Here is a 15,958-nt window from a genome sequence, read left to right as displayed (position 1 = left end):
TGGTCTTAGGTCCTTATCGTGCTAAATACTTAAGAAATTGAAAGTGATTACTGGGGCAGCAGCACGTCCAGACTCACATTTGTGAACAGGAAAATGAGGTATCATTTTTAACTATTGTTTGATGGCTCACTTTTATAACTGCCTTGGATGCTTGAATAACTAGTGGCCATATTACTATTGTTTCAGGAGCTTTGCAATTTCCAAATTTCCAAAATTATTCATTTGTACAATATATGTCAACAGGTCTGTCTTGTAAGGCATCAAACAGTAGCCAATTAAAAGATGATTAACACTTTATGAAGATTTTACCCAAAGAGTAAGACACGGATAGAAATCAAAAACTTTATTACAAAAATAAGTTACACTCACCTCCATTTTACAGTATAAAACAATTTATTTGCAGGAATGCAAAAAAAGTTGTTGGCCACCAACAAGTTTAAAACTGCTAACATCTTTTTTTCAAAAGGTGGTTGTTTATGATTTTGAGGGAGTTAACTGTATAGAAAACCGGGATTGAAGAGCACAGTTTCCTTTTTGCTATATCTGGAAATAGAAATCATTCACTGCAGTATCCCTTCTACCACTATGCAAATATGATCCCTCACCAAATCATAGCAGCTAACATGAGGCACATATGCTCACTGTCTGGGCAATATGGCAAGTCATCCATTAAGATTAACTCAAAAGATCTTTTACATAGTTGCTGTCTTGGGAGCTGGGTAGGGATCATTCAAAACTAACATGATGAAATATTGGATTAGGTTGTTTTACATTATTCTGATGTTTGAAAATGTATGAATATAAAAAACCCCACTGGAATAATACAGTGGCACAAAAGGGACAGTGCAGGGCTTTATTTTTGTTTGTTTTTTTTTTTGTTGTTTTTTTTTTTAACCAAAGGCAGTTGGATGCCTGTGATGTTGAAGCCTATACAAAAGTAACATTTTATCCGAAAAACTATACAACCAGTAACTACATACTCTGAAGAAGCAAGGCGGCTAATTCAGGTCAAAATAGGATAAAAGCAGGGCTTGTTCAGACTCATCACATGAGATTGTTTGCATGCCCAGTTTGACTGTCAGAGCTGCAGTTAAAATGACTATATTACATTAAGTACATCGTTTTCACACTGCAGCTCTTGTGCATATTTTGTATGAAAACAAGCCCTGCTTTCATCAATATAGTTTCCCTATTTACAGTACAGGCCGGGTAGTTTAGTCCTCTGTACTGAGGTAGTCAACCAACCCTTTAAAGACAAGTTCTGAAAAGAACCACTTTCCTGGAATGCCTGACTTATCCATGCCAGGTGGGTACACCCTAAAAAAACCTGCAAATGTTCTCTTTCAAACATCCAGATCAAACAATTAACATGGATATGACAATAAAACTGCTATTAGCACAAAAATATACAATAGCATCAAGCTCCTTTGAGCCACTTCAAACCTAAGAACTTAAAAGTGCAAATTCTTCAATAATTATTTAAAAAATGGCATGTTCAAGGGACAGGGAAGGGGTAGATTGTAAGGGCAATACATAGTGCCCCTGTATATCAGAGCTGGGTACTAGGGTGAAGAGGCTGTGGCGAGTATTCAGAATCCTCCGATCATCTTTTTACTGTGGCAGTTTCAGAAAAAAATTCAAATAAAAAATACGGGAGGAGGGGCGATGCTTCTCTGTAAGGCTGGAATATCATTGGACCTTTTTTGTCGCGCTCTTGTTTCGACATCCACTGCAGCTTATGGTGTAACCCCACACATCAAGTCAGTATCCATTGTGACAGGTCAGGACCGTCCTCGGCCACGTTTCCCTGCTGGACCAAAGAGGAAAGGAAAAAAAAAAAAAAAAAAATTTACCATTGCCCAATCACAAACACTGACGCTGACAATTTGATCAAATCCCACAAAATGTAGACAATGTAGGTGTTTTTGCTGCTCGGCCTCCTTTAAATACAGTACGTTGTCAATGGCCTTTGATTCCTGGCAACCAAGTTATCTGTTGCTCTGAAAGGTAATACTTCTGGGGGATTAGTTATAAGGCCAATCAGGGGGTGTTATTTAAATTTTAAGAAAGGTGTGGGTACATTTTTACACAGCTTTGTGATCGTAACCTACATTTCTAGAAAATCTGTACCTATACGAGGTAACTTTCCTGTCACAAACTACAGCTGCTTTCATTACTGCAGCCTTCCCAACTTTGCACTTTAGTACCTGACCCACTGACAGAAATCAGGACAGAGTTGTCCCTGTAATATTCAAGCCTACCAAAAAGCACCAACTCAAAAAAGCAAACAAATCATATGCATACACACCAGAGCCATGCTGTTATTTGTCACTAGTGAACTGTTATCTCTGCAGAATATTCCAGCTGTATTAGTTCACCAGTATGACCTATTTGATACTGCCCACTTTTAAAACTATCATCTTTTCAAAATTTAATTTACCTCTGCTTGTTCCTGGGCCTCCTCGCTGGGAGAAAGTCAGTCGGCCTCTTGGTGTGACCACACCGCGGCCCCTGGTCTGACTGGCACCACCACGGACCACTCCCCTCGCTCCTCGTCCTCTCCCAGTCCCTTGGAAGTCCTCATAGCCATAGTATGGGTCATCGTAGCCACCCCGGTAGTTATGATAATCATATCCATAGTAATCATAATAGTCTTCATAGCCGTAATAATCAGGAGGGTAAGAATAACCTCCTCGCCCACCTCGTCCTCTGCCTCTTGTGGGTGGTGGCATGTGGGGAGGCCCATAGTAATAGTATTCATCATACCTATAAAAGAGGATACACAAAGTTCACATAAACACGGCTTCCTTCTTTATATCAATATTTAAGCTGGATAGCTATATCACTGAAAAGGTGATCGGCTTCAGGTGAACCGTTTTCTCTTACATTTGTGTTTTTGCAGCTTGTCTCTGAGCTTTGCGCTCTTTCCTCTTCTGGTCAGGGGGTTTGGCGAAGACAATTTCAATGTGCTCTCCTTCGAGGTCTTTGCCATTGAGATCAGCCAAAGCCTGTGAAAATGATTAAGACATTCTCACTGTAATGCCAACAAAACAATAAATGTGTCATGTCTGAGCAGATACGTTTTTTCATCCATACCTTCACAGCACTATCTCTTTCTTCAAAGTGGATGAAAGCATAGTCTTTCAATTTTTTCACCCGCTCCAGCTTGCCAAACTGACTAAAGGCCTTTTCAAGTATCTCCTCTGTGACAGTGCTTGCCAAGTTCCTCACAAACAGCACCTTGACCTAAGAAAAAAAAAAAAAAAAAAAAGTTCAGGTCAATTTTTTTTTGAAAAATGATTTTGACTGTACACTTTACAGCATATTACTGATGTGACTTACCTTGGCCATGACCTCTGGGTCTGGGTCTTCAATGGGATCAGCCCACTCCACAGTGACCACATTTCCCCACACTTTCACCTTGCCACTCATCAGGCGGCGCCGGGCCTGAGCAGCCGTTTTGTGATCTTCATACTCCAGAAAGCAAAAGCCTCGATTCTTCTTCTTGTCATCTGGCTGGTGGTACAATATGACATCATTTAGACCCTCTGTAGAAAAAGAAAGGGGAAGAAATGGCCACAGGTAATTTTGTAACTTTAGTCACTACATATCACTAGTTATAAAACATCTTACATTAGAAACAGAAAGTTAACTAAAATTCCACAGCTATAAAATAAAAGTGCTTTCATTTGAATAAGACTATAAATTAAAATGATAAATTATGACTTTCATTGATAACAGAGTCTCAAATACTACAGATATTCAACCATTAACAGTGAAAGAAAATGCCAGATGTAAAACAAAATGAAATGTATTTAAAATGTTTAGTGTCCAGTCAGATCTTAGCGGTAAACCATCATAGTAACGCATGTTACTCCAGTATACTAATGAGGTCATCATTTGGACACAAACAGGAAATGCTTAAAAACCTCAGTCATTCTTGCATTACAAAACTTAAATGCAGAGTGAGTAAATGTAATCAAATGTAAGAATGAAAAATTAAAAGAACAGTGGTGACTCACCTGTGACTTTAGCAAATTCTTCAACAATCTGCTCTTTTGTTTTACTTTTGGGGATCGAGCCAACAAACAGTCTATTATTGGCCACAGAGATGCAAACACCAATGTGTTTACCTGGTCGGATTTCACTGTTGTTGCACTGTGGAAGGATGGAACATAATGTAAGCCAAAAAAAAACAAAAAAACATGCAGTTTGATGTGGTTGCCATTTCATTTTCCACAATTAACTGACATTTTTTACATACCTCTATATGCTTTAAATAATATTAGGACATTATATGCTTGACTAAATTCTATTGTGTCTGTCTTGCCTGACAACTCCCTAGACCCCCTTCTTGATTACAACTACAGCAGAATAGACATACCAATTTGACAGCCTGCTGAGCAGCTTCTTTAGTGCAGAAGGTGACAAAGGCGTAGCCTCTGTTCAGGCCACTGAGAGGATCCATCATCAGGCGTAAGTCCCATATGGGGCCAGCTTTCTCAAACAGCGGAACAAGCTCATCCTCAAAAAGGTCTCTGGGGATTTTGCCTACAAATATCTGCCAGGTAGAGAGGAAAGAATATGATGCCTGAGAGCAACTCTTTGATTTGAAATGCAGAGTGAAACTGAGGTCGATAGCAAATAGGTAAAAAAGTATTCTGTCAGTAAACTATAAGTGTAACCATGGTTAATACAGAAAATGTATTGAGTTTTATCATTTGGACACTGTACAAAACCTAAATGCACCTGGCCCAACAATTTCAACAGCCAACTTAAAACTAAACTTAAGTATAGCATTACTGCCCTATAATGCCTTGTAAGTGTGATCATTTAAAGATGACTTGTACCTCTGTACCAATGGTGGGCTGTGCCCCTGAGTGGGCAGACTCTGGTGGGGGACCTCCATACTTCCTCTGGCCTGTTGTCACATCAAGTGTGTAGCCAGTCCTCTCCAGCAAAGCCTTGTGCAAATTTAAAAGCACATTTTTTTGACTTTATCATTAAAACAGTATTTTTGCCTTCAAAAACACTGCATCAGCATGAAAATGTCAATCTAAGCATAAATACAGCTTCCATGTAGTTAAATGTAGTTCTCAGTTCTCACTTTGATTTTAGCTTCATCGGGTCCTTTATTGGTGTCTGACACTTTGGTCCCTTGTTTCTCTCTCTGTCTGTACGTCTTCATCACGCCACAAAGAAAGGCACTTTTGTTCTGAAAGGAAAAAACAACTGCTAAGTACTGTCATATCAATAACTTAAAAAAAAAAACAAAACAAAACACCAGAACCATTTCTGATTATTACTTCTACACAAAAAGAATAGTGGCACAGAAGATGGCAAAAGATCATCTTGCAAATAAGACAAATATCAAGTAAAGCTATTGTCTAATCACAGTTCAACCACATAATGCTGTGTTACATCACACTGCACAGAGGACAATTATCCACTTCGTATGTGCAAATGCTTCAGAAATAAACAATACACCTGCAGTGCCAGATGCATACCTGAACATGTGAGAGGTCGCTGTCCTTGAATTGCAAAAGGACCTGCAGAGCACCTTCCTCGTTGAATTCTTTCAGAGCCTCAATAGCTCTATCATCTAAGTCACTGTGCGACACCAGACCTAGAGGAAGGAGGGACAACACAGAATTGACACACTATTAACAACAGAAATTAATGACATTAATGACTAACCCAACAAGAAATTCTATATGCCTAACCATTCAAGCACAGAAATGACAAAATTGAAAGGACTAAAAAAAATTAAGCGATTTTGCATGACAAATCTTTTGAAATATGTAATGGATAAATAATAATGACTTACTACAATTAGAGGAATGGATCTGGCCTAATCTAATGGAGGTGTGTCTAGTAGTCAGGCTCTCCAACCAGAACACTTTTGCAGAACTAATCACAACAGATGTGACAGTGCAACTTGATATGCCATTGCCCCACTGTATAGTGGCTGGGAGTTTCTAATGAGCCAGTCTGCATTCTCCTCTATGGAGAGGCCGTCACCTGTCCCAAGCAGCCACACACCAGACAGCTGCTGCCATTGTTTCTGCCTCAGTCCCATCTGGCTGAAAAGGGCAGACTAGTTTTCTAGATTTGTCTGACCACACAAGTCCTAAAATGACCCCCAAAATGTCATCAGCACATCTCCTTCTACATACAAACTTGTAGAAATCTGACCAAAAACAACCAATACTTAAGCTGCAGCTGACATACTTAAACCTATTCATCCTTCTCCAATAACATTATTGGGTGTGAACAAACTTCTTAAAAATTAATGGAGAGTGGACAGGCTCACCAAGACACTCCCAGGGAGAAGACCTTTCATTCGCCCTGACACCAGTGATCATGCAACCATGGTGGGAATGCAAATGCTGCAATTATTTACACATTTTCACACCAGTAATGTGTAATGGAATATTTTGTAGCACTGCAGTACCCATTTTGGTAGGAAACCACAAAAAGTTGCTTCAGGATCCCAATTCCCCCATTGAAAAAGGTGATAATGACAGTACATGCAAGATATTAATAAACATAAAAATTTGCATATCTGAATATGCAAGTATGTTCATTGTGCCTTACCTGCTATGTAAATTTCATCTAGTTTTTCAGCAACTTTCTGTGGTAAACCAGCTTCTAATAAAGTCTGGAAGTGCTCAGAATGGGTAACTGCAGCAGAGGTGTCCATTGGTTCTTCTGGACCATTTCCATTAATATGTTCTGTGGCCATGTCTCCAGAAATCTGTGCAAATGCAATGAGCCAAATTAATCCTGGGTCAAGGGCAAGACTTGGGGTGTGCTCTGGAGAGTGCAAAGTCTCAAACTTGAACTGAAAATAAAAAAATTTCTTACAAGTTACAAAAAAATAAAGTTTCAATTATCAATAATGTGGCTATGTACAAAACGAGTTATCACAGTTGGGTGCTCATGCAGGCGACTTTTCACTATCCTGAAGTAACATTTGCAGCTGTCAGCTTTCATGAGGTAGAAGCCCAGAAACCTGTATATAGGTAGTTTGACAAACTGCACACAAGACAGACAATGCACAGACCAAATTCCCCCACAGAAGTTCAAAGACATCTTATAAATACAGTGAAACTACTGGGTTTGTGTCAACCTGGCAATACTATTCATTCTGGGTTGTTTTTTTTTCTGGGTTGAAGAAGTTTGGGCAAACTGAGTTCACTTTCTAACGCCTCTCTCTCAGTCCTCTTGGTCGCTGCTGGTGCAGAAGGCTGGTCTGCTTTGGTCTCTAAATTACATGTTAGCTTACCTTCTCCCTGCTGACTTCAGCACAGGCTAGATAGCTGATACACGTGTTCCACCAGAGAGCGAGCCCCGGTTTCCGGTGACTGACCAGCGAGCAAGTATGCACTCTAGCATTTTGTTTGACACTTTGGCAGCGCACATTGTGACACCAAGATAAAATCATCACGTTAATGACTAACCCAACCATTAGTTTGTTTGTGCTGGTATACACCGAGGCAGTGACTGCAGGGCAGTAATCTTAACTGTTCACGTTGCTGGATGCGAAAACGCTGGACGGAACGGCAGTTTTATATTTTGGCCTATTGTTAACTTAGCTAACGTTAGCTTAAAGATGCCATGCAACCGATATCTCGTAACATTAGTGCTGCAAATTAATCTCATATCATAAGCACGTGCTTTCTATGTGGTTAAAAACATCTCAGCGATGTGAAAAGTTACTGTAAACCCCGCGTGCACATCAACCTTGTTTTTATAAACAAAGTCGTCACGTTTCTGGGAATTACTTCGTTTTAGCCGATGTTTGTTATACCGTTAGATTTAGCGGGGAGGGACTGACTCCACACGTTGAGGCTGGCTAGCTAGCTAGCAGGCTAGTTTCCACTGCTAACATAACAGCAATCAAGCTAACCACGGACATTCACTGGGACAATAACATGACGCGCTGGTATGCATTTTATATGAATGTATGTGTATTTACCGCCATGATACACAAAAAGAATAGCACTTAGTATAGAAGTAACACAGGACTGAAAATCCTTGCTAAAATAACAGTTTTTTGCCAGCTAGCTACAGTTAGCATACAATGACAATGAGCATGTCAGTTTCATGATCTGTCAAAATAGGCTAACTGAAGCTAGCATGCTAATTCGAACGGAATTTCAGTGAGGCCATTGTTACAACGTCATTTGTCGGTGCGGACTTCACCAATGGCCAAAGTACGGCTTTTAAATGTGATTATATTCCACGAGGCCTGTAAAGCTAGAGGTTTAGCTTGCTAGATGCGTGGTTTGTCAACGTGCCGCCACATAGGAAGAGTCCATTTTCAAAAAGCCGGTCTGTAGAACTCGTCCCCAACCACCACCAGTTTCCACATTGTTTGAAACAGGACCGCACGATTCAGGATTTTTAGCAATCAATGAAGCAACAATCACGTGACCAAGGAATAGCATTCGCCCTACCTGCCGCTGGCTCACCAACGTGTATGGTGTTGATTATTTAGGAAGATAAATGTGATATTTAAAGGACAGAAAAAGTGTAAAACTCCCGGCACTGGTCCGGCTTCAGTCATTCACTCTTGATGATGTAAAATGGCTGCCACGTTCACGCCTCGAGTTTTGTCTCGTCGATGGGGTTTCTTGGACATCCCTGCACGGGCTCGCCTTGTATGCGTTTTACAGTAGAGCAGCAGGTCACACACAGCCTCCGTCATAATTACTAACAATGACTAATTTAATTACAGCACATACTGTATGTGTGTTTTTTTGTTGGTTAATATAAAATAATGTAACTCAAAGCTTAGCTACATAAGCCACACATTCAAACCAAAAAAGAACTGAAAATAAGGTAAATAAGGCAAATGAAATATAACAATTGTCAATAAAAAGGATTCGTTTCTGAATAATGATCTACTGCACCACCATCATCAATAATAACAACAATACATTTTAAGATGGCCAGTATTCTCAAGCAAGATATTATCAAATGCCAATCCACATGTAGCCTATTTAAATCAAAAACTATATATCTGAGACCTTGTGAGAGATGAAATAATGTACTTGTACACTCCTGCATACAACAGGGATGAGCAATGAAGTTCATGCATGGGCCACTTTCTTTTTCTAGCGTTGTTCAAGAGAGGGTCAACATAGCCAAGTGTGGTATTATTTATTGGCTTTTATTTTCGAATGTTTTATTTCAAATTTTATGTTTTATGATTGTATCTGACTGTATCTGATATAATTTTCCCTTTGGTAAGTTTGTGCTAAACATGTGGCAAAAAAAAAGTGTACACACAAATGTATGCTTTGTGGAGCACTAAGGGACAATGCAATGTAACAGGCTATCCACACACAATAAATATTTTCTGTTACATTTACAGCTGAATCAATGTATTTTTGGCAATAAATAGCATAGGCCTATCCCCTGTTTGACATGAAAACCATTTATTATTGTAAATGTGTAAATGTTTCACATATTGACTGGAACTCATATGAATATTTGCATTGTTGTCTGTAGTAGACACGAAAAAACATTTTGTTGCTAATTAAAATATTAGCTTTTGTTAGGGTGGGCAAATGTTGGAGGGCAAGAAGGTTATTTGCCTACCAATGGAAAACAGCATGCAATACTGTATATAGCAGAGTGCCTGGCTGGAAGAAGTGAGGTACATCCCACTTTCCACCACACTGTGTCACTCTTAACATGGATTTCACACTCATCAGCTTCTTGAACAAAAGAATGTAAAGATTGTGTTTTTGAATAAGGTAGGATTATTTGCTTAATTCAGTAATAAAAAACTAAGGATTTACACTAATAAAGAATTCTTCAGTTATTTTATGCAAAAGTACATAATTTATACAGACTTTAAAAGATTCTTTTCAACATTATGATTTAAAAGAAAAGTGCTATTTGTCATTATGCATGTATTACAAACTGGATCAGTATAGAAATGTTACTTGTGTTTGTTGCAGAAAATAAAAATTATATACAGTGTTATTTATTCACTGTATTGTACAGTAGATTATCATATAGTGACACAGACAGAATTGCAAGTCAAAAAAACTGTACAAATCCCACTTGGTGATACTTTTTTAACCTGTCAAATCTCTGGTTTCTGGTCTCACACATTTGACTTCCCTCTCTCTCTCTGTCTTTCAGCCTGTAGCATGTCTGGACAGAGTAAGAAGGACATCGAGAAACAGCATAAACTGGGCCTAAGCCTATTTCAAGTGCCTTCATCTCTAAGTTTGCTCTCTTCTATTCCTCCTATAGGCATTCACCAGCCAGTTTGGTTAAGGTTTTGTGTTTTGTTTTCACCCACTACACCACTTAACACTCTGCATCCATTAGTGATACGTTAAAAATATAAGTTTACAATACATATAATTTGTTTAACCTTTATTCATGTGTGCTTTTTCCTTTTTGTTCCTTGACTTTGGGCCAGTTCATGACATATATTTGAACCTTAGTACTACATGACTTACTATCAGTAATTATCATTTCATTATTAATTGACAACACTTGCAATACAAATGCTTTTCTGTGACAGTTTAATGCAATGATAGGGATTGGGGTATCTGCTATCTGCATTACATCTAGAGTGAATCATGAGCTTCATGTTTGCCTCATGGCTGAAATAATAAAATCTTAGCAGGTAACGGACTCCAATAACCCCCACGGGTATAGCAGATTAACAGATGGACAAGAAGTTTTGAGTAATAACTTATGCAGATGTCGAGGAACAGCACAGCTACAATATGACTTCCTTTTGGTGTTGGCACATTGTCTCAATCAATAAAAATGCTTCACAGACAGAAACCAAGGTTTGTTGCAAGTTGTTTACAAAGACATTTAATAAGGAACTATAGCAAAAACACAACAAGCTGGCAAAATATCATCAATCAGCTTTTCAGGTAGAATTCTTTTGAATTTGTGGCTCCATCGGCAAAACCTGTGCAAGAGCTTTTGAATAAACTTAATTTTGCTATAAAAAGTCAAATAATGATCCAGTTTTCTTCTGATAATGTTCATGAAGTTCATTTAAATATAACGTGAAAGGGAGAATGTCTGTAACACTGGTCATTATTTTCCCACAGGCTTATGCCAAAAACCTTATTTTGAGGCATAAGAATTCTCAGGTGGAAAGAGTTTCATAATAATGTAACACTGGTGATGTACGCAAATAATCTGGTTCCTGAGCTAACCGTTTCAGTTTGTCTGATTCCTCATTATTTTTTCATACTTAAGATAAGAGAACAAGAGTTTATATTTGCAACATGTGAAATTACTTACTGAAATTATTTTATCCCATCATGATGTTTTTAGTAAAAACATGACCCAGAAAATCTTTGGATGGTCCAAACGAAATACTTAAGTTTAAAAACATAAATGATGGAGGCACTTAAAACATTTTTCAAAGTACTGAACATTGTGATAATTTGATCTATAAAACCCACAAAAACATATAACAACAGGACTTTAAGATGGAGAGAGATTTATAGTACCAGGGGGATTCATTTAGTGAGGGTGGAGATGTTAACATTTTGAACATACAAGATATTCTAACAACACAGAAATTTAGCTTTGTGGCATGACTACCATAGATTACTGTGCTTTAGCATTTTAAAATCTTTTTTTTTTAATGAAAAACAATCAGTTTTGCTGTATTGAACTAAGAATGACCCATAGTCATATTAATTTTCACTACTCAGCTTCAGCTAACTACCTCATTTGCTCTCAGGTGTCACTGACTGTTTGGTGGCCTTTTGTGATGCCATCCAGAGCATCTTAGCTTTCAATTGTGTGGGGCCTGGACAAACATAAACACAATCTGCTGACCTCTGTCTGCCTCTTTTGCTCTGTCCTCTGCAGCAACAATGATTGTGTAGACACCAGAGCCCCTGAGAATACATCTGACCTGTGTTTCATCGAGCATGGCCATGTAGGATACAAGATTGGCTCCACACATAGGGCTTTCTACATCCCTGTGGTCTTTATCCTTATGTAGCAAGATCAATACAAGGAGAAACCCTAGAAAATGGGCAAAATCAGGGGAATACGTCACAAGTTAACTTCCACTAATCATGAATCTGAACATCTAGCCTTGGTAGTGTACTTAAAGTTAAATACAGCAATGTCTTCTATTTTATAAGTCCAATGGGTGTGATGCAGGGCATTGAGAAAGTGAAAAGCTGCACATGTCCTTCAACTAATCCTTCTTCATTCTCAGCTGGCTGACTTATTGTCAATGAAATGCTTTAATGAGCAACATCCCTTCTTTGAAGTGTCAGATATCTTAAACATCTCCAGTATCTTAGACATGCTCCTCTGACTCACTCATCAGCCCACTCCATGATGATTTTAAACAGTTGTCTTAGACACAACAGCAAATAGTTTGATTTTGCTTAAGAAATTCAGACAAATAAATATGATAGGAGTAAAATGTTGTCAGTGCTTTTTCCATGTAGAAATATATTTCTCACAGAACCTAAAGCTAAATAAATAATGTTGCCAGTGTTATAATATGTAAATGACAAGTCTTGAAACAGCAATGAATATCAGTCTTATTATCAGGAACAGGAGTGTAGTACCACCTATGAGATGGCAGTGTTAGAATTTTAGAAAGAGTGGTACAAATACTATGAAACAAGTCAAGAACAGTCTTTAAACATCTCGTCCTACGCACTTAGTGAATTACTAGTCTTAAGGTGAGGATTTATCACCAACACAACCAAGGACACAGGACATGAGTGTTTAAGTAAACACACAGACAAAATACAAAATAAATTCATATTCATCCTTGACATTTCAAATGCTGGGGGCAGACAGATGGATACTCCTTATAAGCTATCAAATATCTTTTCATTTATTCATAACTTCTTCCATCAACCCTTCTACCATGTTTGAAGGAGCCTCATCACTGAAACAATCATTATACCTTGACCTATAGTGCAAAATTATGGATAAAATGAATACACCTTACAAAATAATTGTTGTAATATTTTATTTAAGCGTAGTTAGATCTATTAATTATTATATAATGCTTGTTATTTTTAAGGCTAAAATATGCAGCATTCTAATAACCTAGTATACTGTTGAGTTCAAAATAACTGGTCTGATAGTGGGATTCAATATGCATTTTACAAGAGAGTCGTCACAATAATCTATGTACAATGTCCAATACTAAACTGCAGGTCTAGACTGATCTGTGAATGAAAAAAACTGTTACATTCATTGTTGATAAATCTGCATATTTTTGACTGGTTGATTGTTTCTTCTATGAAAAATCAAAGACGTGAGAAAAAAAAATGGGGAATGTTTTTTCAAATTCTTTGGCCAGTTGTTTCAGCTCTGGACTGATTTTAATGTAAGTTTTTTTTTCTATTATTTTTGAGATTAGCAAGAGAAGGAAGCAGCTGACTAATGACCCTTCCTTTGCTGTGACATTACAAATGACAAATAACTCTCAGTTGCCAAGTAACAAACACCCAGGGATTACATGGATCAACCAAAGTCAAGATGGGGGGATGATGGAGGTATGTTTTGACTTTCCATGGATTGTTCTTATCATTTCTGCTATAAAGGGATTATGAGAAAGGTAGCAAAGTGGCCAAGTGAATCATTGAGATCATTGATAAGGTTGGTAGGTTTTACCTAATCCATGAACACCGGTATAAAATTAGATGGACTGAAGCAGAAGTCCTCAGTATAACGGAGTCCTGTAGAGGCACAATGAAGGGGAAACTTTCTCTTAACATGGTAATACTCTGTTGCTGCCTATGATTTACTTATTGACAATTCTAATTTCAATAAATTCAATAGATATTTTACTAAAATTTCTTTTTGTCTCTAGGGAACTGCTGCAACCACAATGGGCTTTATGAAATCAGCTGGACTGTTTCTGCTTCTGTTGTCTTCTCTTCTTTATGTAGCAGATTCTTACCCCAACACTGACCTGTCAAACAGTAAGAATGTTTATAATACAAATCTCAGGTCTAAAATGTTGCTGGCAAAGTATAGCAAACCGTCTATGACTCATATTTTTTGATTTTGCGTGTGAAACCACTATCATCCTCCTCTAGTGGGCTGTGAGGAATGCACACTCAGAAAGAACAGTGTTTTCTCGAGGGATCGTCCGGTTTACCAGTGCATGGGTTGTTGCTTCTCCAGAGCTTACCCAACACCTCTCAAGGCCATGAAGACAATGACGATCCCAAAGAATATCACCTCGGAGGCAACGTGCTGTGTTGCCAAGCACAGCTATGAGGTACATGTCAGGTGTAATTTTGACTGTAGAAGAGATTATTACAAGAATTAAAATTGAACTTGAACAAGGTGTTTTGAAAGCTTGGTAATCAAAACCCTGGTTTGAATCTGGGTTGGGAACCCTTGTTGTATGTCATTACCATCTGCTTCCCCATGTGTCCTGCTTATTTGTTAAGATGCGCTCTCAAAATCTTAGATTGGTGGGAAACTACATCTTAAATTGATTACATCTTTCCCATTACTGCAGTTTGGAAATGATCTGGAATATTTTATTGTTTTGGATTCTGCATTAGTTAAAATTATATATTATTTTTAAATTTTGTGCTTTATGTTAACACTTTACTTTATATATATAGGTATAGGTATAAATAGGTATATTTACAGAGTTAATTATTTTTCTTTACAGTATTCAAATTTGCTAATTCTAATGTATTGTTAAAGATAGATAACATATTCAAAATGTTTTAATTATGGATTCTGTTAGTTAAGCAATTTTGATAAGTGCATGAAATGCAGATGTTATAACCACTATAAAGAATATGTGATCATACACATACAGTCATACATTGATGTGACTGTTAATATGCGCTGTTGTATCTTTCTCTGTTCTTTTTTAGATAGAGGTGGCCCCTGGCATAAAGGTGAGAAACCATACAGACTGCCACTGCAGCACCTGCTATTTTCATAAGATATGACAGATGGGAAGTGGAGACCATTCTGCTCATCTTGGCAACAACATGTGTTTCTTTTCATATGCACAAGCTATTCTGTTTTTAAAATGTTTGCTCTTGTGTTGCCAGATTATATTTTTGCAGTGATTCTGTGTCTGTGATAGTTGTGTAAGATTAATTGTCAATTGAAAAGCAATTAAAATGTGCACGCAGATGTTGTGTTTTCATGGTGACTGTGTGTTTGAGAAGCGGGGAAGAAAGAGAGAATTGAGTTTCTAGAAGGACGAAAGCATTTGCTAAATGAATATAATGTAAAAAATAATGACATCCCAAATGGAAGTAAAATTTGATTCTGAGGTTAATTGTTGGTTTATACCATTATCCATTTAGAAATAGCAAGCAAAACATAAGTCAACATTAGTCAACATGGACAAACCTTTAAAGCACCCTTAACAGATGTGTAATTGTTCTTTCTAAGTTATGTAGATTTATGTCCACAGCAATATAGTGATGGGTAAACCCAGATTTTAATACTTACTTTAGCAGTAATGCAGTATGTACTTTAGCAGATATCATATGCAGTAATTCTACTAGTGCAGTTTTATTTTACTTATAGAGTAACATGCTGAGTTGTAGATTGTTTTGTTACCAGGACCAAGACTCTTTCAGCTGACTGACCCCTGACATAAAGCTCCTTGTTACTGTCCCCCAGTAAGTCAGACTGAGTCAGCCTTGTTTTGAGGCACTGATTACCTGGGAGCCACAAGAATATTGTGCCATGTGAACATCTGGGGATGATGAAAACTTGTGTAGAAGTACTTTGCTGGGTGTTGTCAGATGATGGAGGTCATATGTCCTGCAGTGGTCATGGAGACGCAGAAACCCCCTCGTCATGAGATCAGCTGCTGAGGAACCACGTCCGTCCTGAGTGTGACTTTGTGTCACTGTAAAGTCGTGGATGCTTTGTTGACATCAGGGGTAGGTGCAGGTTGTGGGGAGCACACGGTGTGCTTTCCCCT

General features: G+C 38.0%; 2 protein-coding genes across 9 annotated transcripts; one reads left to right on the top strand and one right to left on the bottom strand.

Moving 5' to 3' along the window:
* Positions 1 to 328: 328 nt before the first annotated feature.
* On the bottom strand, positions 329 to 8,616 carry LOC113127052 (heterogeneous nuclear ribonucleoprotein Q-like). 3 transcript variants are annotated; one of them, XM_026301238.1, is made up of 12 exons: positions 8,463 to 8,616; positions 6,598 to 6,757; positions 5,508 to 5,626; positions 5,108 to 5,215; positions 4,851 to 4,964; positions 4,385 to 4,561; positions 4,023 to 4,158; positions 3,343 to 3,548; positions 3,097 to 3,246; positions 2,887 to 3,008; positions 2,441 to 2,766; positions 329 to 1,810 (listed from the first exon to the last, which is right to left on the bottom strand). In XM_026301238.1, the coding sequence occupies exons 2-12, from the start codon at positions 6,743 to 6,745 to the stop codon at positions 1,782 to 1,784; spliced, it is 1,635 nt and encodes a 544-aa protein (XP_026157023.1). In that variant the 5' UTR covers positions 6,746 to 6,757; positions 8,463 to 8,616; the 3' UTR covers positions 329 to 1,781. The 3 variants fall into 3 exon arrangements, with proteins under 3 accessions (XP_026157023.1, XP_026157032.1, XP_026157040.1); XM_026301247.1 differs by having other exon boundaries at positions 329 to 1,807; XM_026301255.1 differs by lacking the exon at positions 6,598 to 6,757 and having other exon boundaries at positions 8,463 to 8,600.
* Positions 7,244 to 15,128, top strand: cga (glycoprotein hormones, alpha polypeptide). Of its 6 annotated transcripts, none has more exons than XM_026301279.2 (6): positions 7,244 to 7,382; positions 10,162 to 10,300; positions 13,403 to 13,538; positions 13,856 to 13,967; positions 14,085 to 14,269; positions 14,886 to 15,128. In XM_026301279.2, the coding sequence occupies exons 2-6, from the start codon at positions 10,170 to 10,172 to the stop codon at positions 14,961 to 14,963; spliced, it is 642 nt and encodes a 213-aa protein (XP_026157064.1). In that variant the 5' UTR covers positions 7,244 to 7,382; positions 10,162 to 10,169; the 3' UTR covers positions 14,964 to 15,128. The 6 variants fall into 6 exon arrangements, with proteins under 6 accessions (XP_026157064.1, XP_026157082.1, XP_026157055.1 ...); XM_026301297.2 differs by having other exon boundaries at positions 7,338 to 7,382; positions 10,162 to 10,248; positions 13,398 to 13,538; positions 14,886 to 15,124; XM_026301270.2 differs by lacking the exon at positions 7,244 to 7,382 and adding an exon at positions 7,835 to 7,948.
* Positions 15,129 to 15,958: the final 830 nt, after the last annotated feature.

Source organism: Mastacembelus armatus, chromosome 22 (assembly GCF_900324485.2).
Source record: "Mastacembelus armatus chromosome 22, fMasArm1.2, whole genome shotgun sequence".
Taxonomy (NCBI): domain Eukaryota; kingdom Metazoa; phylum Chordata; class Actinopteri; order Synbranchiformes; family Mastacembelidae; genus Mastacembelus; species Mastacembelus armatus.
The sequence above is the reverse complement of the archived record's forward strand: the minus strand, read 5'-3'. Positions and strand labels throughout refer to the sequence as shown.